Source organism: Cupressus sempervirens, chromosome 1 (genome assembly GCF_028749045.1).
Source record: "Cupressus sempervirens isolate cs-2001-9-10 chromosome 1, ASM2874904v1, whole genome shotgun sequence".
In the NCBI taxonomy this organism is placed as follows: domain Eukaryota; kingdom Viridiplantae; phylum Streptophyta; class Pinopsida; order Cupressales; family Cupressaceae; genus Cupressus; species Cupressus sempervirens.
Window position 1 is genome coordinate 458,412,463 of NC_143118.1, and position 23,106 is coordinate 458,435,568.

At 37.6% G+C, this 23,106-nt stretch overlaps 1 protein-coding gene across 9 annotated transcripts in view; it reads right to left on the reverse strand.

Annotated features, from left to right (window-relative positions):
- Nucleotides 1-22,567, reverse strand: part of LOC149578277 (Polynucleotide adenylyltransferase family protein) — a 189,851-nt gene extending 167,284 nt beyond the window's left edge. For 2 of the 9 annotated variants that reach the window (XM_089828065.1, XM_089828050.1), the window contains exons 1-2: nt 22,264-22,567; nt 21,463-21,783 (exon numbers count right to left, since the gene is read on the reverse strand). In XM_089828065.1, coding sequence (XP_089684191.1) covers nt 21,463-21,750 — 288 coding nt within the window. In that variant the 5' untranslated portion in view covers nt 21,751-21,783; nt 22,264-22,567. Of the gene's footprint in view, nt 1-21,462; nt 21,784-21,935 lie in introns of all 9 variants that reach the window. The other 7 variants (XM_089828052.1, XM_089828060.1, XM_089828057.1 and 4 more) reach the window with 7 other exon arrangements.
- Nucleotides 22,568-23,106: the final 539 nt, after the last annotated feature.

Here is a 23,106-nt window from a genome sequence, read left to right on the forward strand (position 1 = left end):
ATCTAAATGGTGTGCCCCTGAAGTCTCATGGTCTCCTAAAGCTAAAGGGCCAGGCACCTCTAATCTGAAAATGCAAAAGAGGAAAGAGACTAACAACCCCTGAAAAGATAGTAAAATCTCCCTATAATCTCATAGTAACAAGGGCATCGAAAAATGAAGTGTCTTCGTCTCAAGCTCCCCCATGTCACAAAGCCAACAAATCCTATCATCTCTATCAATTTGGTGATCTGTTAGGATATGAAACCGTTGGGAACCAACTCTAAAAGACCCTAGAGAGATGTGCAATGCATGCGACTAATGTCGGGAGAGATAAGAAGGCTACACAATCATCCCATCTTGTAGGTCAAGGAATTGCTCAACATAGAAGGCCATCCTAGGCCGCAACTCTAGCCCCCCGGTAGGGTCGGTCCAAGTCATACAGATATATTGCCTATAAATGTCCATCGTAAGATGCCCATTCAACTCCTGATGGAAAGGGAGGAGTGAACAAGTGCATCCAAGGAGTATTGGAAAGGAGGAAGATGGTCCATCTCAATCCCCACAAACCTCACTAAAGAAGCCTTTAGAAAACCAACACCGAGTCCAACTAGTGGAGTCAACACCTACAACCGCCTCAGAGGAGCGATAGGCTAAGTAAGAGCACCTATGTCTCCCCTCAACCGAATCAACAAAGCACCAAGATGATGAAGGAGCCATACCAAGTCAAAGACAACACCAAGTCTAAAAGGGTGTGCCCCAAACTAGGCCAAAACAATATTGTGGAGAGTACCCTAGTGGCACCTAATGATACATCTCAGAAGAAGGATTTGGACCCTCTCGATCGAAGCCTAGTCCAACTCCAAAAGAGAGGGTCCCCAAACATTGTTAGTCTAACCAGAGTATCCAAGAGAACCATCTTGGATGTGGTGTCTTGACAATGATGTTGAAAGCAATGTCTCTCAAGCAAGGCAAGAGAGTTATAACCCTAGTTGATGCAGGGTTACATGTTGGGCCTCAAACTGAAACAAGGTCTAAAGAACTTGACCCCTAGATAAGTGTAGGAAGAGGACATCTCAACTTCTGTGCCTTGAAAAAAGAAATGAAGATGAGAGGCCTTCAAGCAATTAAATACCATCACCCGGGTCTTCCCAAGTTAACTATCAACTGTCGCGAGTCACAAAAGGATGCCAAGCCATCAAGCAAACTCTGAAGGCCCTCCAAGGAAGAGGCTAAAAGAGCCACATCATCTGCGAAGAGCAAAATGAAGACCAAAGTCTTGATGAAAAACTCACCCATCCCCCGAGAGCAAGTGCTCTCTAAGGAAAGCCTCCAGCTCATCAATACAAGTGCCAAACAAGGTGAGGCAAAAGGGACACCCTTGCTTCATCCCAATAGCACTCTAAATAGGATCAAAGAAGCCCTAAATCTGCCAATCACACTCTCATACAACCTAATGATGGTCGTCAACAAATTCTCTGAAATCCCCAAATCCCAAAGTCTAAAACAAGGCAACCATAGGAACATAGTAAGTCCACGAAGTAGAAGTAGACTTTAGCAAAGTAATATCTAGCCTCCTCAAAGATAGCCCGAAGGGTCATGATGTGGTCCATAGTCTAAAAGTCTACCCTAGAACCAACTTGCCCCCTCGCCCTGAGATGGAGCCAACCTAACTCCCAAGGATGGTATGAAGTATTGTAGCATATAGCTTAGTGAATGAGTGTCCGACCATAATGATCTTGTAGTTGTCAAGATCTGAGGTTGATTTGGTCTTCTGAATCGGGTGAATGATATATCACGACCAAGAAGAAGGGAAACCAGTGCACAAGACCTTGTTAAAGAGCATAGAGAGTAAAGGGCATAAAACAGAAGTGCCCAACTTAAATAGTTTCACCTGGAACCCCTCCTCATCTATAGATCTACTATTGTTCGTGGATCTAATGGCCTTATTAACGATGGAGATGGAAATGGAGTGGGGGGTGAGGAGGGTGGGCTGGCTAGAAGTTGTAGAGGACGGAAGCACGCACAGCCAAGGAGGCGGGATCAAGCGTGGAAGGGGGGAGAAGTTGGGAGAAGAGGGTGCGCTAGAAGGACATGGGGGACTACAAAAGCGAGGTGCAAAAGGATCTACACGGCGAGATGACGAACAACCGCTTCTTATGGAAAAGGAGGTGGCGACAAGAGGTCTTAAGCAAGGAAAGCTCAAAAAAACAAGTAGAAGAAGCAACACAAACCAAGCGGTGGAGGGGCTTGCAGTGCTCGTTGTACCACTAGTTCATGGGGAAAGAGTTCTGACACTTGGGGTAGCGGGAAAGCAAGACCAAGTGGTGCATGGAGAGGAGGGTGGACACCCAAAGCATGGAGGTGAAGCAATCAAACAAGGAGGAGGCGCACAATTGTAAGGGAGGGGTAAAGGGGGTCAAAGTGAAGGAGTGGTTTGAGGTGAGGGGTAAAGAGATCTTGGTCCCCATTGTCAAAGAAGATGAGAGTGCAGTTAGAAGGAGGCTTGGGACAGCAAGCGAGGGGGGGTGAGGGGGGGTCGCAAGAAGGGGAAACCTAAGAGTAAGGCTGAGGAGGGTGTGGTCAGCAAAAGGAATGCAGGAGATGGTGAACCGGCTGGTCGAAGGAAGTAAAGAGGTATGGGAAAGAGTGGAGTCCACAACAGTTGCACCCCCATAGTGAGGCCAATAGGTGAAGAAGTTGGAGCTAGGAAACTGCTAAGCTTGATGACTTGCATAGCTAAAGGAGATTACAACCATATCTCATGAAGGGCCCTCCGCCATCCTCATAATAACGTTGCAAACCCAAGGTGGACAAATGTAACTCAGAGAGACAAGTTGAATCCGTCGCCATGTCATGGAGGGGGATATGACAATCTCTAGTTTGTGCATTAAAGTCCCCCAAAATGATGAGGTCATGATGATTGAAAAGAGGACGATGCAATCAAGAAAATTGCCAAAAGGATCCCCACCTTAATCATTGTGTATAGCATAAGCCAAGGAAGCAAGCAGAAAGTTGAAAACAACACTAAAGTTGTCCCTGGTAGGGGCAACCAATAGGGTAACACGAATCCACATGAATCTAGCCGAACTGTCAGTAAACACCACGGAAGTCATGCAAAGAAGGCAATTCCTAAGTAAGTAGGTGACCCCACTAGAACACCTGACCCCATCCCTGCAAGCCGAAAACCACTAAACGTTGGACACCCTAGGTAGAGGGCAAGTCGGGCTCTCGTGCATCTTAGTAAACAAGAGAATGTCTATGGAACCCATAACATCTAGAAGAAGACTTGGCATAGACCAGGAAGTATCATTTCAAATAGTTGACATGAAGGGAGCAACCCAAAGACTCCCCCATGCCCAACTGCCCCATTGACCATCATTTGGCCTTCGTAGTTGATCTCAATTCCCACCCTGGAGGGAAAGAATCCCAAATAACTGCCCCAAGGTTCCAAATAACGGCCCCACTTCCCATCACACCTAGCCTCAACAGCAAGTCCCCAAGCATGTGTCAATTCTGCCACCTGAGATTTTGTGAGGTCCTCATCTAGGTAAATCATAGTGGGAAGAGGGAAAAGTTTTCTCCTTGCCCAAAGAACCTAAAGGCGATCAATAACTAAATGGAAACAAATGAAGAGTACGTCATCCTAATCAACACATGCCCTACTTAGTGTATGGTCTATGATATCACGTTGATCTTTAAGGAAGGAGTATCCTGTAGAAAGAGGCTCAAAGGCAGGAGGAAGGCCGCTGACCCTCAGGAGGGAGGAGGAGGGAGTAGGAAGCTTCATCCATCCATCCTCACGAAGATAAAATGAAAAAAGCACTCCATCACACCCTCAAGTAGCTTAGTTGTTTGGTTTGAATGATAGGTGGATAGGGCTTCCCACTCAAAGACAGTTGGGAATCATACTCCATCATGAGAAACTAGGAGGCATTACCCTAATGTCCTAATCAAGTTAGCTCTTGTGGGCAACTATATCAAGTAACTATAGTTCTTGTCCACATTCCCAAATGATATGAAGAATAAGAGCAAGAATTGGACCGGGATAATTGCTTTGATACGTAACATCGACTCCACCCTTCACCCCCTATTTAGCAATGCATTAAACTAACCCTCTCGATCCAATTGTTAGGATAAGGCCTCCTTGAATATAGAGGCAGTTGTTAGCCTACTCCCGATGGCTTTGTTTAGATGGAATGAACCTCCTTAAAGTGTTCAATACCCTAGATGGAATGAGCCTATCTTCCAAGGGTGGAGCTATCAGTAGGAAAGAAAAAGAATGGGTGAGGGAAAGGACCCTAATGGATTGATGAAAACAAATTGTCTTGCCTCCCCGAGTAGCCATGAGAAACTAGACTGTCGAACTGGAATCAACTCATGTTTCTTGCCTAGGATGAAGCCACTGGATGAAATAGAATCAACGCTATTTGGATGGGCAAATAATCTACTTTCTTGCCAAACATGAAATAGCTAGCTTTCATTTGTTGTCTACAACACAAGCATGAATATCAAGACATGCATTGTCTACCTATCCAACCAACTGGGGAATTAAACTATCCAGGCAAGGGAGGATGGTATATCCGCTCTTGGGCCTAGAGTAGGAGGTTTTTGGGGCACCTCATCAAATCAGCCTAACTTGACAATTTTGTGGTTGGGCTACCTTAATATTAATTTTAGCAAACCAATGACTTGATCATATTTGTTGTTGGCGAAGGTTAGCTTGATTATAAATAATAAACTCTAACAATATTGCAGGGCTTAAATCAAAGTGGAAGGTATCTCTTAAACCCTAAACATTTGACAAAAATTGTGTTCTAGGACAAAATTTGGTCAATTGTAATTTGGGGACATTCAAAGTGGTAGTAGAGCATGTGCTTGTTAGACTAAGGGATACTACTTGATGCAACTTAATCAGCGAGCAAATTGGACTCTAAAAAGGAAAAAGAAGAGGTTACAACACCCTTGCATCCTCAATAACTAGATACAAATTATCCAACCAATCTCCACAATAAAAATTGTAACATGTCAAATTGAAACTTTTTCATAGGACATTACATAGATCTATATCACGCTCCCTTATCCTAAACCCTTAGGGTTTAACACCATTAGTAAATTAGATATGTCATATGATTGAGTTAATGTATCTAAGCTGATTGGTTAAATTACCCCGAGAGATGACTCATTGGCTCTAGTCCTTGTCAGATGTTCCTACCTCTTGTCGGATAAATGATGAATTGATTACCCCAAGAGAGGGATGTGGTTGTGGTTGGACCTTATTGCTTCTTGTGGGCTAAGTGATGAATTTTGTATCCTATGAGATGAATTTGGTCCTTATTGGAAAACGAGGTGAGCAGAGATGAATGGGCATAGGGGGTCTGCTTGAACAAACATTGCCTTTTGAAGGTTGGGGCATCCACTTGGTTAGTGGATCATAGAAGAATCTTAATTAGGCACAAATTGAATAAAAGAATCGGATTTGTTGGACCTTTTTTAAAAAAATTGTGGAATAAAGCTGAGGAGACTTTAGACCATTTGCTCCTTAATTGTGAATTATCGCATGCTTGTTGGATCTTTTTGCAAAGGTTGGGATGGCATGTACCTCTTCCTAGCATGGTCTGGGAATGGACCATATCTTGGTACATACCAAACGAAAAATCCACCTTCTCAACTATTTGGCAAGTCACTTCGTCAACTACTTTGTGGGTGATTGTAAGGAGCAGAATAGAAGAGTTTTTCAGAGGGAGGAAGATATCCCAAGATTCCTAATGAGGTTAGATAGAGTTGTATTTGAATTGATTAGTAATGTTGCAGCCCAGTTCAATGTGAATAAGGTTACTTTCAACCAAAATGATGCTAGAATCCAGTCCACCTGGCCTCTCATTAAATTTTGGCCTGCTCATGAGCCTTGGAGGGTCAATCCTATGATGCCTGAGGTGAAAACGGAAATATGAATATCTTCAAACAAAGGATGGACAAAAGTTAATTTTGATGGCACCTACCAAGACAATCCAAGCAGATTAGGGATTGGTTACGTTGCTAGGGACGAGAATGGTAACATATTGATGATGAAGTGGAAAACTCCCAGTTGGCACTAACAATGAAGTAGAGAGTCTAGTGGTCATACATGCAATTCAAATGGTGAAGAATATGGAGATTAGAGGTAAGGAAGTTGCACTTGAAGGAGATTCGCAAATAATTATCAATGGAATCATAAAAGCAGAATCAGGAACATGGCATCTGAATAAAAACATTCGTAGAATAAAACTCTTACTGAGAGAATTAAAGGAAAACAAATTATCACAGGAGCTAAAGGAAGCACTTGAAGTAGCTTACAAACTTCCAAGTTCAAGGTATCTTTACTGGATTAGAATGAGGACAAGTTCATATAGGATTATAGAGGACTCAATTTTGAGCAATAAATATTAAAGTCTAGGAGTACGTGGGGATGTATGTATTAACTAAAAGAAATATACTCAAATGTTGCACAAAGAAACTTTTTGCTCCAATAGTTGACAAAAGAAAGTTAGGGCCTTAGTGTTTATTTGCTTATGTGGGATGGTCACATCATCATAACGTCCTCATGCCAACATTAGGGAATCCAAAATGTGATGGAATTCTAGCTCTTTCTGGAACTATCTTGAGAGTTTTGCCTTTAAACGAAGTGATTTTGGAACTGTTACTGTGAAAGTAACAATTGGATGAGTACGAAAGCAATAGAGCCAACATGGAAGCCAACTTCTCCCTCAATTCCCCAAACCAACTACCTACATTTAGGAATGAGATTACGATTTGGAGGTTGAACAGTGTGTTCAATTTTGATGATGAGAAATTCTAGGGGTGCATCACAAAATTGCTCAGAAAGGAGTTTTTGAACACTAGTTTAAGGGCAAGAACCAACCTGGACATATTGTCTTCATTCTTGGCATGGGCACTACAACTAGGGAGTCCAGAGGAAGCTTTGAGGGCTACATGGATGTGCGTAAGGCCAGAGTGGGCCAGAGACATGATCCCCATAATCAAAAGGGCAAGCTCGAGTGTGGGGTTCCAAACAAGAGAAGGTTTGTGGAGGTTGGTTGAAGGAGCAAGATAAGAGTTTCAACATTTTATTGTCTAGAGCTCTTTGAAGACAAAAGATATGCAAATAAAGGAAGCGAGGGGGGGTTAGCACAAGTTGCTGTATTTGCAGGAAGCATAGGAGGAGAATGAACACATGGAGGCTAAGAGGAGGTGCGAGATGAAATCCACCCAAAGAAAGTCATTGGCCAAGCTAACGCCATAGGCGAACAATGTAGAACCAAAGCAACAGCTAAAGAAGGCAAAGAAGAACAAGATGGGCACCCATGGTGGTTTGATCACTCCCAAATAAGTCGAGAAGGAAATACTAAGGAAATGGGTAGGTTGTCACCCTTGTTGATGAAATTAGTTTTGCTAGTTGAAAATCGATGTATATGCCCAGTTTTGTGAACAAATGGGCTTTTTGTATGAACTTGTTTAGTAGAATCTCTCTTAGTAAGTTGATATAGGGTACAATTGTGTCATTTTGTGCTTGTAAAGCTTGTTTTGTCAGTAGTGTGCATAATACAGTAGCAGACGTATGTATATGAGTCAAGAAATTATTAGGAAGTAGTCTAATTTGGATATAATCTGCCAAGACAAGTAGCATCTATTGTAATGTTTTTACTGTTACTATTAATAGAAAACTCATAATTCACTCATCAAAAAATTGCTCATATATTATACAATGCAAGTGAATTGCATGAACCAATGAGACAACCTCAGGGTTCCTTATTTATTGAGGATTTTCACTCAATTTTATGATATGTTGGTTATCAAAAACAGACTTATGTTGTTCAATCAATAAATATAAACTTGACTTTAACTTCCTCTCACCAAACAAACAACTTGAAGGGTTAAAAAATTTACCTAACTTTAAGAAGGTAAGACAATGTTGATGATAGAATACACCTCTAACCAGTCCTTGCTTCACCATGTCAACTAGGCATTAGAGGACGCATAGGAGGTTGCTATCTTCTACGGATGCAGGAATTTCACATTGTCAATATCCATCCAAATACCCTATGAAGGCACAATTTAAATGAACATCTCTAATAGAAGTTAAACACTTGCAATTTAGGCCTAGACTAACCTCACATTGTTACTTACACTCAACAAGTACCAAAAGGTATGGACGCTAGCTCCACCACTAATCACCATTCAGCAATATTTTCCATCCATCTACTTTTACTTTTACTTAACATTAAATAAAATCCTAAATGAGGAATTAAAGAAACCATGCAATATTCCAAAGCAACACAAGTAATCCACCATGAAGAACAGCAATGAATCAACAACTACTTTGATAGCATTATGGCAACAATTTCAACAATCTCCTCCTATTGTACTCTAACTAATCTCCTCTCCAATCATAATGTGTAACTTCTAACCCCCGAAAAATGAGAAGACCTTGGCCTTTTATAGTTGTTCAATTACAATGAAAGATTAAGATCAATTCAAGATCAACCCATTAAAAACCCTAATTAGGGTTTCCACACTATTATCCAATTACATGAAGACAGCACCTTATGAGCCAATAAGAAAATTACAATGCTTTTGAGAGCCAATGACAAATTTGTACACTTGGCATAAGATGATTGAATGCGCTTGAGCACGTCTAACTAGAGCCATAAAATTGGTTGAAGACAAGTGAGTGCCACCACAGCATTCTTATCTCATAGACAAGATGAATATTTAGTGATGAGAAAATCTCTTAATACTCAACATTATTAAGCTTTCAATCATGATGGCATATTCCCAAATTGCTTCATCTTCTCAAATCTTTGTCATCCTTGCAAATTTTCTCCATCTTCGTTCTTGAAAATTTTCTCGTGGCCATAATTGGAAATGCTAGTATTCGCAAGCTTGATGTCTCTTTCAATGCCTTGACCTTGATCTTCTTGAAGAGGTGAAGTTTTTTATGTAGTTGGGTTCTTCACAGTAAACTTGAATTGCCTAAGGAAATTCAAGTTGGTAAAAAAAATTCTTCCACTTGTATACTCTTTTTTTTTCCTTCTCTATCTTGATCTTGCCTTGAATTTGCACTTTGGTAGATTGAACCTCCTTTTCATTCATTATTTAAACAACTTCTTTGCTCCATAATCACCTTGCAAAACAAAGGAGAAAGTGTATTAAGATCACAAAATGATAAGCATTAACAAAAAGAAGGCAATCTAAAAGCTTGAGTGAAATGAAATTGAATCTGGATTCCACTTTAAATCATCTATCTCTTCTACATCAAAGCAAGAAGGCAAAAACATTGTGCTCATGGATTTTCTTTGGTTCAAGATCAAAGTTCTCTTCTTGATTTTCTCTAAGTTTGGGGTTTGATAAGGCTTGGTATTGTAAATCTGCCCATATTTTATCTTGTCTCTAGCACTTCATCTCTGATTTCCTTAGAAAATCAGCAGTGTTTCCTCTCTAAAACATCCCAAAACTGATGTCTAAATCCTCCAATTGCTGCTAAAGATAAAATTTGTTGCCTTATGGAGAGGCAAATCTGTCTTTGATTGTGGTAAGACTGAAGGATCTCCACCATTCTTATATAGCAAATCCATGACATGAAAAGGCATAACTTTACACAACCTGACTTGCACCTCAATTGGCCAATGAAAACATATGCAATTAATCTTTTAATTCTCCCATACTCACTGACCTGAATAAAGGGTGTAAAAGGCATTTTTTTGCTATTGTATTTGTCATGCATTCAAAGCTCTACCTCGTCATCAATTTGGCCCAATTTTGCGGGGAATTTTAGGAGTTGCTAGGATTATGAATCCCAATTAGGAAGCGGGTCTCGCCCTTAGTTGGGATTGGATCAATGTTTCATTGATGACTCCAAATTGCTTTTGCTTATGTTACTTCACTTTCTTACCCAACTCTAGATCTATTGATTAAAGTCGAATGGATTAGAGGTGATTGAGTGCTAAGTCACTCTGATTTTTTCCTCCTCGTCTCCAAAGTATCATCACCTGTGCTCTTATCCTTCATTTTCTTCCTTCCTTGTGCAAATCTGGAGACAAGAATATGTTGCTAGGATTTTGGCCCTATCATAGGGCGGATTTTTGGCCTTCCATGGGATTTGGAATCCTAAGAAGCCAATGGAATCTGCCCCTTCTATAGGATTCTTACTTTGTGTTTTCGTACTTTTGCCATTTCTTCTGATAAACAACTCATCCTTCTCCTTTTTTTGCCTTGCGGCAAGTTTGATTTGAAGGGATCCCTGTTCCTTTATAAAGGTAGAACTCTAGCCTCTCTTAGGATTGACAATCCCAAGTAGAAGGCGGAGTCCACCCTTCCCTTGGGATTGATCCTCCACTTTCATCATTGGATTCTATCAAGTTTAGGCTTGAAACTTTCCCATTTCTTTCATTCTTGGCTTTGATTAGACTTCACATATGCAACTCATTCATAATTTTTCCATGTTTCCTTTATCATATAAATCTAACCTTAACTCCCCCATGCCATCATGTTTTTCCACCTTAATGTAGGGAAAAATCTTAGCATGTCTTGGGATTGAGAATCTCAAGTGGAAGGTGGGCTCCTCCCTCTCCTTGAGATTGGATGTTGGTTATCTCAAAATCTTCAACTCAATTGTTTCATCTATAATTTGGGTCTAATATTTCTTTCAACTTGACATCCCTTCCTTATCTCATGCTTTGGGTTCATCTTTTGGTTGCTTTGAAAGGGGGAGGGGAAAATCTTGCCTTGGTCGGGATTAGAAATCCCAAGAAGGTAGCGGATTTCACTCCTATAGGATTCTCTATTATACTTACACACTTGTCTATTTGGTTCAAACTTATCGTCTCATCCTTGATTCATCCACCCTTTTCTTGGATTGATAGCATGCTTCTTTCTTTTGATCTCTACATCAAATTATGCCTTGAATTTATCTTGTTTGGGGGGGTGAAAATCTTGAGGATGTTGGGATTAAAAATCCCAAGTAGGGAGCGGATTCTGCCCCTATCTTAGTTTCTTTCCAAACCTTTTCACACCCTCTCAATTGCAACACACACTTCAATCAAGATTCAAGGTGGGTTTTATACTCATTTCAATCTGAATTGTGCATGTTTGAAATCTGATTTCTCATGTCTTGTTCTCAATTTCTCAATCTAATTATTCATCTTCTCCTAAGGATTTCACCTCATGCTCTATGCAAAGTTGATCTTGTATTGCCAAGTCTTCATTCTTAGGTGGAGATTAAAGGTGTGTTGGGATTTTTCCTTAAGAATGGAGGGAGAAGATCAAGGGTGTGTTGGAATTATGAATCCCAAGGGGAAGGGGGATTCCACCTCTGCCTTTGGGATTTTTACTTTATATCCTCATCCCAAACTTAATCACTTTAATGTCCTTCTCATGCCCCCTCCATGCTTAGTGATCTTAAATGAAATTATGTTGTGAAAGGCTATTGTTTTGTGACCAATTCAGATGTGAAAGTTGGTAGCACATACGTGTACATCTTTTCCCACGCATGCCTTATTCAAACTCCATTGTTCCTTTGTCCCCTCCCTTGAGAGAGACTTACACTTTCTAGCCCAAAGACCTAACTAACTTCATGCTCTCTCTCTCTCTCTACCACTACTACCAACTAAAACCATCCAAGATCACTAAACTGCTGCTAAAGCAAAAAGAAGGTTGTGGGGGCGAGGGACGTAAGGGGGTCAATATTTGAGAAAATGGTGTGAAAACCTCACAACAATATGCTCCATATTTGGTTTGTTTCTCATAGAAAGCATCCTAGTTTATAATTGCTTAAGGACAAGCAATATTGGGACGAGCATACTGTCATGTCCCCTTCTTGAAATAGGATTGAATAATAAATGATAATAATTAAATTTAAAAACATAATAGAAATAATTAAAATTTTAGTTAAGTTAAACCAATGGTCAAAAGGCATGAATGGAAAAGTTGTGTCTCCCTCAAATGAGAAGAGGAAGAGAAGAGAACTTCATTTGAGGGAAGATGAGAAGGGGGAAGAAAGATCGGAGCCTTGGAATTAAGGAGGTATTAAGGGATAGGAAAGGGAAGAAAATAAGAAAGTGACTTTCAAAAGGTGAAGGGTTGTGACTCTTCGAAAGGATTATGACTATTAACTCTTGGAGAGAGTTGTAATTATGAAGGGTTGTGACATTTTGAAAGGGTTGTAATTATGAAGGTTGTGACTCTTTGAAGGGTTGTGATTTTAAATGGTTGTGACTCTTTAAAAATGTTGCACTTATGAAAGGTTCTCACTTTTTTAAGTGTTGTAGTCATAAAGGGTTGTGACTCTTCAAAAAGGGTTGTGATTATGAAGGATTGTGACTCTTTGAACGAGTTGAAATTATGAAGGTTATTACTCTTTGAAAGAAGGAAAATTATGAAGGGTTGTAACTCTTATCAAAAGGCAGAAGTGCTGAAGAGTTGCAACCTCTCACTTACATGGGAAGATATAAAGCAGAAGGAGGATCAAATGGAATGGGGAAAAAAAGAATAGAGGAGATCTAGAGCAGATTCAAAGAAGTATAAGAAGGGAAATTAAATAAGAATTGAGAAAGAAGAAAATAAGATATGTAAATCTAGAAGAAGACAATATGAAGATATAACGGAATATGTGCAAATCTGAAAAGCGGTAAAGAAAAATTTGAAAGTTGAAGTATAAAAAGTGAAAGGACTAATGGTTGTTGTCAGATAGATGTATCTTTCATAACCAAAGGGTATACCCTTACATAAGGGCATTAACAAATGAAAGGATCTGACTCTCTACACTCAAAGGAGATATAAAAGAGAAGAACTTGGTTGAAGAAGGACATGCGATCAAAAATGGAGATCAACCAAGAAAATAATATTTTATTCTCGAAAGCAACAATGAAAATTGGTGACTCAAATCTTATTAAAAGTTGTGACCCTTGTACTTGTAAATAACATTCCAAGCAAACATAAATACATCATCACTCATCAATGCATCATGGAATCAAGCAATCTATGAATCAGCAAAGGTTGAATTAAACAATATATCACTTAGCAAAGATTAATTCAACAAAGTGAACAAACGAGCAATCAAATCATCACCAATCAATACACATCTTGGAATCACAAATCAATCGCCAAATGCCTATCAAATCAAAGAATTCATCATTGAAGTGTCACCCTATCATACCCACATTCATTCATTCAATCATCGGCAGAAATAAATATTAAAGAAGTAGAGTAATTTCAGACATATCGAGTTCTGGGTATGAAAATCATTTGATACATTTTTTTTTGTTTGGAAACATCTCAGCATGCATAGATATTCTTTGCCTTTATATAGTGGGTTACAATGATATAAGTAATCATACATCTAAACTAGAAGCTTCCATTGGCTAAGCAGCCACATACAGGGGGATCACGTCTATCAAATTCACCCAGGTGTAGAACCTAGCCCAAACTCGCCTCTAGGGGTTTGAACCTTGGGGGATGGCATTATCTCCTCTTACTATCATCCTCACCAATTATGCTCAACTGATTGAGCTAAAACCCTTTAGCATTTGATACATATTTTTATAACAAATATTTTATGAATATTCTTGTTTGATTTTAGAATATAATAAATGATTACTTCAAACTTATATGCATCTCTATATTAATATTTTAATATGCATTTATCATTATCTGATTTATCCAATTATAGCTATATTGATAGAATGATGATTTAATGTAAAAGATGTTATTGCTCCCAACTATTGAAACCAATAATGCTAAGGAAAGTTGGGTAGTTAGCACTAGGAGAAACGGCAATGAGGTCACCTTCTAGGTACTTCACCTTTGTTGAATAACATGGATCGTTTCTGCAAATGTAATTATATTGCCACTGTTAGAGATATATTCCAAATGCAAATCTCAATCTCTTATAAATATAAGAGTAGGAGACATGTCTCATGATTAATCATTATTATTTATTATATTAACAATATAAATCACAATATAACATATGTATTATATATATATATATATATATATATATATATATATATATAGATAATATAATATATTTATAATATTATATATATAGTATAATTATAATATATTATACCAACATTGTATCTTATGATTAAATCAATCCGACTGTAGCTATAATCTTAACACTCTCTCTTAGCTAGGGAGGATTTGTTGTGGAACACATTATGCTCTCAAGCATATAGAGATATATAATCTCAATGTGATATTCCTGGAATGGCATATCAACATATCCATCAACACATATGTTATCTTTCAATAAAATCTGAAGTATGATTCATCTAGAATCATTAATCATATGATATATCTTAGAGAGTGGTTTGTTATCAGAACTCCGACACCCTGGAACAAAAATTGAATGTAGTCTATTAGATAGCATCCTTGATATTAGGATAACAATAAAGTATCCAATATCACATGTTTAATATATATATATATGTAGTCCATCTTGATAAGTTACCATGACTTCCAACACATTTCGGGACAACAATTTAATGTAGCCTGTCATGGTTTTAGATCAAGAATAATTATTTCAATATCATGATATCAAACACAATCTGGAACAACAAGTAATGAAGTCAATCATGATATGAGTGTTATCACAATCCCAAACCAATTCTGAACTAGATTAGTGATAATCAAAAACTTAACATCAAACTTTCTAGGTGCAATCTTGATGTACACATTACCATAGTCCCCAACAAAATTCGGAACTAGACTAATGATAATCTCAACATTTTAGTGTCAAACTATCTAGAACAATCCGGATCAGTAACTTAATATAGTTATTCTTGACACAAGGTCAAACTATTGTTTAGGTCATCAACTTACAATAAATACCTTTTGTGTGATACATTCATTATCATGACTTCCAGCACTCTAGGACAACAACTTAATGAAGTCTGTCATGATAACATGTCTACCATTTATAAGATCGTCATCTTACAATGGTTACCTTCTATTTATGTATGTCAATGAAAGATCGTCACCTTTCATTACATATCATATGTGAAATAGTAACCACCATGAACTAGATCAGAGGGTGGTACAAAGGCTTTCACCTCAATTCTATCTCATAGAGAAGAATACATTACAATAAATTATACTTAGAACTTCTACTCATAGAGAAGATATCATTTACAAAGGATTGCACCTCAAAATTCTCCCTCTAAACATCGATCTTGGGAAGTCAGGTCCTCTAGTTAATTCCCAGAAACTCTCTTCACCCAAGGATGCCTGTCGAACTCATTCTAAATCTTATATCAATCTTTTGATTTTCAATACTTCCTTATGATGCACTCAAGTGTAGGTCCATCAAAATCATGCAGTCACACACATGTATTTCTAGACTTCCTCTGAGTATCAATCTTCTAAGCTACTGTGTTGCCTTCAAAGTAGTGTCGTACTCCCTCTTAATGTAGAAGAATCTCATAATCTTATTCATCAACGATGTTTGCTTCAAGAGGCTCATTTTATTCATCTTGATCATCAGGGTTTTTTTGGAGCTACTATCATTAGATTGAGTCTACACAATATCTAGTAGCATGTGTAAAGTACCAACTTTCTTTTCCCAAAAGAACAACCTCAAGCATAAAGGAAAACATCTAGGCAAATAACCTTTATAGTATGTACAAAAATTAAAAATAAGAGAGTGATAAATATAAAACTCAAAGATACAAAATACTTATCTGCACATAGATGAAACATCTCCTCTCTAAAGATGGTTCAAGTGGGAATGGAACATTGATTATTATTCCCCCCCCCCCCAAAATGTGAAATTCTCACTCTTATATCATCAACCCTTTAGTAACACTTTAGTGGTTTGTCTCATCTGCATATCTTGAGTAAAATTATGGTGATGGTCATCATACCAAATAGGTAAGTGTTCAATGAACTCCTTTGAGTATTCTTCTATGCAATAGTAACTAGAAACAAGGCATTGTTTGCTTCTACTGGTGATGTTTGGTTTATAGAGAAACCATAACTATGGTATATCACTGTGTGCATACCTTGTTGTTATGGAAGTTCCTGATCCGAAGCTTGGGACAAACGTCACCTTCAATATCTGCCATGATATATTTGGTAATATTCATACATGCCTATTTGGATATAAGATTTCAATCCTCTGATCATCTACCAACCCAATCAAGCGACATAGCAGCAAGGAGTTTATTGATTTTTGATGAATTTAGACCTTCACTATAAGAATGTCCCTCTTCGTATTCTGAGCATTATTTTATTGCCAATGTGATACTTCATTCATATGATGTTCATTCTCAATGTCTTTTAATTTGAAAGAGGTATAATATATATTGCTCACTTAGAAGTAGTGTATAACCATGTTACAACTAACTTGAAGTACTCAACTTCCACAACTTTCATCATCTTCATGTATTGTCGTTAACTAATATTATAATAATAAATGAATCTGCAGACAAACGATTTTTGCACTAATCATCTCCGTACTGTCTTCCATACTGACGTGAACAGAGACCATCTCTGCTGATCTTAAAGTTAATTTATCATTTTCTTTCTTTCATTATATATGTATTGCTGTTGGTACTGTGTGGCTCCGCAATAATATATATGTGTGCAGATGCTTGATAGTTTCTATTGTTTATTAATGCTATTTGTGGACCATAACCGTTCGCATATTATTATTCTCTAACTCCACTCCCAATGAAATATCAATGTTCTTTCTTTTCGTTCAGACTCACAATAATTTGTGATTGCCAGCTATAGCATCCAAAATCTTCATCATCGTATAAGCTTATAGTTTTTTTTTTTCAAAGTGTGTAAGCGTAGGGTTGAAACTTTAGTAGGTATACCATCATTGTGTCTGGTACTACCGTTATCTTTCTTATGTGGAAGATAATTTTCTCCGTTATACAGTCCCTTACGCTATTGATATAATTGAATCGAATCTTCATATGCTGCTGTTGGTATTTTTATTGCAGTCAATTGACTGTATACAGACCTATTGCCCAATATGGTATTTTTTTCATCACTCTGTTTGTGACGTGGAACAGTACATAACTCAGTGTCTTTCCCTGATGGCACCATCCATGTGACTTTAGAAACCATGTTTGTTTAAACATCATTACTACCTTCACTAACATAGAATAAACTTGTATCCTCTTAAATTATCAGCAACTTCATTTTAGACTTTCCACATTGGCTTCTTTTGGATGGTTGATGTGTTTAATCTGGACTTTATTGCTCGGGCATTTCATATATTCGTTGTTAGTGACTTCTCACTGTGGATTTTTCTTTAATCATTTATCAACAGTCAATGTGTAGTAGATCTTGTGCTAAGTGTGAACGGGAATCAACATCTGATGTTTCTTTGAAGCAAAGATTTATCTATGTTATAAGCTCCCCATAATTTTTGAATATGAGTCGCTGCTAAGTTATTGTTTACTGGCCTTATTAATAATGTTCTTAAGTATCATCCCCAGCGATCTCTTTTTCTTTTTCTTTTCCTTTTTTTATTCTGTCTACTGTTGGTTAATTGATAGTAACGAGACTCGCCGCCAGTCGGGCAAGTCATCTGAGTCAACGAGTCAAGTTACCTCATTCGGGTCAAAACGACCCGTGACCCTAGCTCGGTGGGTCTACTCTCCTGACTCACCTAACTCGCCTAGGTGACTCGCTTGACTCATATGACCCGGATGATTTTAATTTTTTTGCCTTTGTAATTACGTAATCGATGTATGTTACGTATGTGATCAAATTACCTTCTATTTTATGATGTTATTGTGTCTTTAATCTTTATTCAAGAATGGGTGCATGGAATTAATTTAAATCCAAAAAAATCTCTAAATTTCAAGGGTTTTATCACTTTGCCAATTCACTGCCAAGTCATGGGTGAATTTGAGTCGAGTCACGAGTCGAGTTACCCTTGCGAGTCTAAGTCAGGTCCAAGTGTCGTTACTTAGTTAATTCACATCCTAGATTTCTCCATTTGCTAGCTAGATTGGAGTATCTTCCTTAACCATAGGTTGACAAGTTATTCTATTTAAATGTTGATTGGTTTTCATACTTTTCCTATGATTCACCACGTGATTGTAGTCGAGTTGTAATTCCTCACCCATAAGATTGTCAATTATATGAGATTTTCCAATCCTCCCGATGTCTTTGTTTCCTCGATTTATTTCTTCTTGCAACAGGATCCTTCTATAGGATTATGATTTCATTGAATTCTTCTTCTGGTTGCTATCATATATTCCTTTGAGTGATGTCTAGTTAAAAATTAAATGTATATCGTTGAGTATGTACTCTTCCCGGTTCTATCTCTGAATTTTTATCTTCGTTGATTTGAAGGGTAACTTCATTGTCACCTATGTTGGACATGGTATTCGATGGATGATGTGTGTTGTTTGTATGTAGGCTTTATTGCAAGATTGTAATGATCGATTTGTATATTGATCTCCCATCACATATATTTTTATTGGAAGATACACTTGAAGTTGTCACACCTATTGATCACATTTACACGATTCTCACCCTATAAGAACCCATCGATTAATCCATGATTGTTGAGTCATTGTGATGCATTGGCTATCCTCCGCTATCTTTATTATAGAGATTTAATAATTTTACTACCATGGTTCTGCGCCAATCTTCTCTGGGATATATTCTGATATCGTCTGCTTTGTATAGTCATATGGTTCTTTCTACCCCATAGTGATAATCTCCCCATGATTGGCACAATGTCTATTGTTTCCATTTCCTCCTTTAATTCTATTTTTATACTTGCAACCTCACTCTAATACCATGTTCAATAGCATGGATTGTTTCTGCAAATGTAATTATATTGCCATTGTTATAGATATATTCCAAATGCAGATCCGAATATCTTATACATATAAGAGTAGAAGACATGTCTCATGAAGAGACATATCTCTATGATTGATCATTTTTAGTTATTATATTAACAATATAAACCACAATATAACATATGTATTATTATTTATAATATATATATAGATAATGTATTTATAATATTATATATAGTATAATTATAATACTATATATATAATATATTATATCAACATTGTATCTTATGATTAAATCAATCCGATTGTAGCTATAATCTTAACAACCTCGTGGTTGTGACCAAAGTGTCTCCATGGGGCCAAAGGGGGACAAAGTGGATTTCCTATGGTCTTAGGAAGGGTAGACATTTTGGGCACCCTATTGTGAATGACCCCCACAGACCTTACCATGGAAAATGGGTGTTCAATCATTTACAATCAAGTGAGGAGTGGTGAGATGAAGGAGAACGGCAAAAGGACACCACACTAGATAGCCCACCTCATGTGTATGGCACGTGCCACCACATGAGGCCAAGGGGCATGGTATATCCTCTCTTGGGCCTTCTAGGGCACCTTATTAAATCACCTTAACTTAACACTTCTATGGTTGGGTCACCTTAACATTAATTTTAGCAAACTAATGATTTGATCATATTTGTTCTTGAAGAAGTATAGCTATGGAATAGGATTATAAATAATAAATTCTTAGCTATGTTGCAAGGCTTCAATCAAAATGAAAGGTATCTCTTAAACCCTGATTGTTTGATAGAAATTGTGATTTAGGGTAAAATTTGGTTAATCATAATTGAGGAGATTACATATTTGGAGATCTCCAGGATAGATATTCTCTTTCATCAATCTTCTTGTCCTAGACCTTGTTGCACACGGCAGTGAGTTAAAATGGATATGCTCAAAAGGGGGCCTGCTCAAGGGCCACAAAGGATTGTCGTTTTTTCACTGAAACTATACATTTTCTAGTCAAGACCTTTAAAACTTATTTCTTCACTTCATTGTTGTTTGGGATTCATATGGCTTTGTTGTTGTCCATTTAATTGCAATTTATGTGATTTTATTGTTGTCTTAGTAAGCATATCTTCATCCTTGTTGACCGACAGACATTTCTGTGGTTCAAAATGTTCTTGCTTCTCTTGTGTAGGCAAACCCATGCAAGGTGTCCATATTGATCATGGAGTCTACAGAAAAAAGGGATACTGTCATAATCTGAATATGCTCCCATGCTAAATCATACAATTCAAAATTGGGCAGTCTAGATTCAAATTCACAGAGATTCTTGCATAATAGCTAAGATGCCTTGAGTTTCCCGTGAAATTAAGGATGCAATATACTCATCAATATCATCACTTATGTTTTGCATGGAGAATTCTTGCCAGAATTTGATAAAAATAAGAAGCAGCCAAACCCAAGCAGGAATTTGAATAAGAAATGTTGTCTCTTGGATTGAAAGCAGGAAACCAACCCTAAGTGATTTCCCTTGAAAGATCGTGCTAAATTCTCCTAAAAAAGACATCCCAGTAATATTCTTTTCACACCCTAAGTATTTATACAGATCCTAATGATTTCCAGTTTACATGAACACAAATTTCAAGGTTTTCCTTCTATGAAAAGCTTCTGTGAAATGCATTACAAAAATCTTCCCTATGAGCTCATATTCATTGTTCAATTTGCCAATGCCAAAGGAAATTTTGGAAGGCATCTTAATGAAGAGGTGGCACCCATTTTAATTCTTTGTAGGAAAATTGGGCCACATAATTATCCTTTCTGTATGGTGCTGACTGAAATTTGCAAGATATTCCTTGCAAATCTGATTTGGATCTTGGGATTCTGCAAATATTTTGAACATTTTGATGGCATTGGATATACGGACTTGATTGAACAGGCCATGGACCAATCACAAGCGAATGGGCAAACGAGACTGCTTGAGATGAGAACGGATTCCGGAGGAGAAAGAAAGTGTGTCCGATGATGCAGGTTAGGGGCAGAAGCTGATCCAAGAATCATGGACCTGCATTCAAGGAAAACCAAACTACACAGTATTTTCAAGCACACTGTCAATCAAGTCATATAAGGCTTCAACCTTCTTTAGTTTCAAAATCCGGAAACCATGTAATATGTTAAACCCACAGCTTAAAATTGTTACAACTTCTTGTAATCACTGTGTCCGATAACAGAAAAATCTGAATTCAAACTCTAGACAAAGGAAATCTGAATATGCTAATAAATCTTTTTAATTTTGTTGGAAGATAGCAAAAACCGAAAATTCAATAAAGAATATAATCGATAATAGAAAACATAGTTAGAAAATGTGCAAAACAGAAACTATTGGAAAATAAGAGGATACGAGGACTTTTCTAGTTGTAGAAGTAATTCCAAATCGCACATTTTCCAGACTTCAGGGGAAAGAATTTTTTATAAGCTTGCATGAAGAGGAAATTTCCACACAAAAGGAGGCGAGGTCAAGGAAGCATACTAATCCGCAAACAATCAACTATTATGCAAATAAGGACACTGCCATTGATTTGTGAACATCCATATATGACTGAATGACTATAGTTAATCTTGCATAAATTATACTTTCACTTCAAAAACATTAGGAGTGGCGTGTTATCAATGACGTTACCTTATCACGAACCCATCCTCCAGCAACGCGGAGTTGTGTGGGAAGATTGAAATGGTGCAACACCTTCCTCAACCTTTCAAAAATTCTCTCCTCCGCCTCAGTCAGCTCCACACTCTCCCTCAATTGGACTGTCATGTTCCTCTTCTCTAAACTAACTCTACAAAATGTCCTCTCTCGAACCCCAACGGAAACAGGTAAAGTTTTCAAAGGGAGAGATTTGAAGTGGAAGTTGGTAGTAGCAGAGAAGGAGAATTTGGAAACTACACACCCGGCCCTCGCTATCATCATGTCAATCACCCATTTATACTCCGGTCATACCTGCTACAATATTTTAGAAACATTGCACTATTTCAGCAAATGGGGGATAAGAGCTGTTTTGTTTTAGTGCTAAAAATAAACTGCGAACTTCCCCATTCCTATAAGGAAAAACTGAAAATTAAAAAAGTTCACATCTGAAAAGTTCACATCTGAACTTTTTCGAATCATCTTCGAATTCCACTGTGATATATCCAGCAGCAAAAACACAGTACATCTAGTATCCAGTCATCCGCAAAGCTAATTCAATCTAAAAAATATAACTGAATGACCCATCCCACTAAAAATCACCATGCAGAAATCATCAACCTAAAACTTCTTCATACAAAACCCATCGTTAACTAAAAATTTTAATTACAAACTCAATGAAGATTCGCCATTGTAAATTACTCCGAGAGATATATACTCCCCACTCATCATGTTTTCCGTCAATGGATCACAACCGTTCAAATTATAAAGAATTTTTTTTGCTTATATACCACTCACTGTGAAGAAAGGTTCTTTTGCAAATAAAATGGAAAGGGAATGCAGGTGGAGATGCGCTGCATAAACGATAATATTGAATTGTTTTATGGGGTTTCAATACCAGTGAAAAATTGTTTGTTTTAATTTTACTGCATGACCGAAAGTTCGAAACAGAGGGCTGCTGTTGAAACAAAATTTAAAAACGATATAAGCTTCGTTTGTAGGCTTTGAATGATGATTGATTTCGAGACTAGTATAATTTGAACTCAGATCGATAGCCCGCGCCCTAATTTTTAGTTTTTGGGTGTTCGTTTGTAATTAATCCATGTTTTGGGAATAGCGCTTCCAATTTTATTCTATGGTTTCAGTTGTAGTTATTATTAGACTTATTTTTGTCTATTTTTTTCCTTTTCTCTGATTGGTGGTTTATATTTTTTCCAGTGGTCTTTTAATTTTTGTATCCTAAAAATTTAGAGAAAATAAATTCTCAACATGCATTCTACTTTCTTTCAACGTGCCTGGTTATTATTTTGATAGTTTGCATACATGCCTAGATTGCATGTCTAACACCTCATATTTCAAGTACTACGTATGTGGCAAGCAGTGGCAATAGTGGTACATCGCGACAACAGGTGAGGAGGCACGCATAGATGAATAGAAACGGCATTATCTAAGGGCATTAAGAATACTAAATATGCTTTTCTAGTTTAAAGTTAAACAAGATTTTTCCTACATATTTCATGCACTCTGAGTGGAGCTTTGCCCCAATTTCCATTTCTCATTTTCAAAACCTCCAATTGTTGATCCTTATCAATATAGCCTCTTTTTCCCCCCAAACTAGGGCATCTTAGTTCGAAGGCCGTC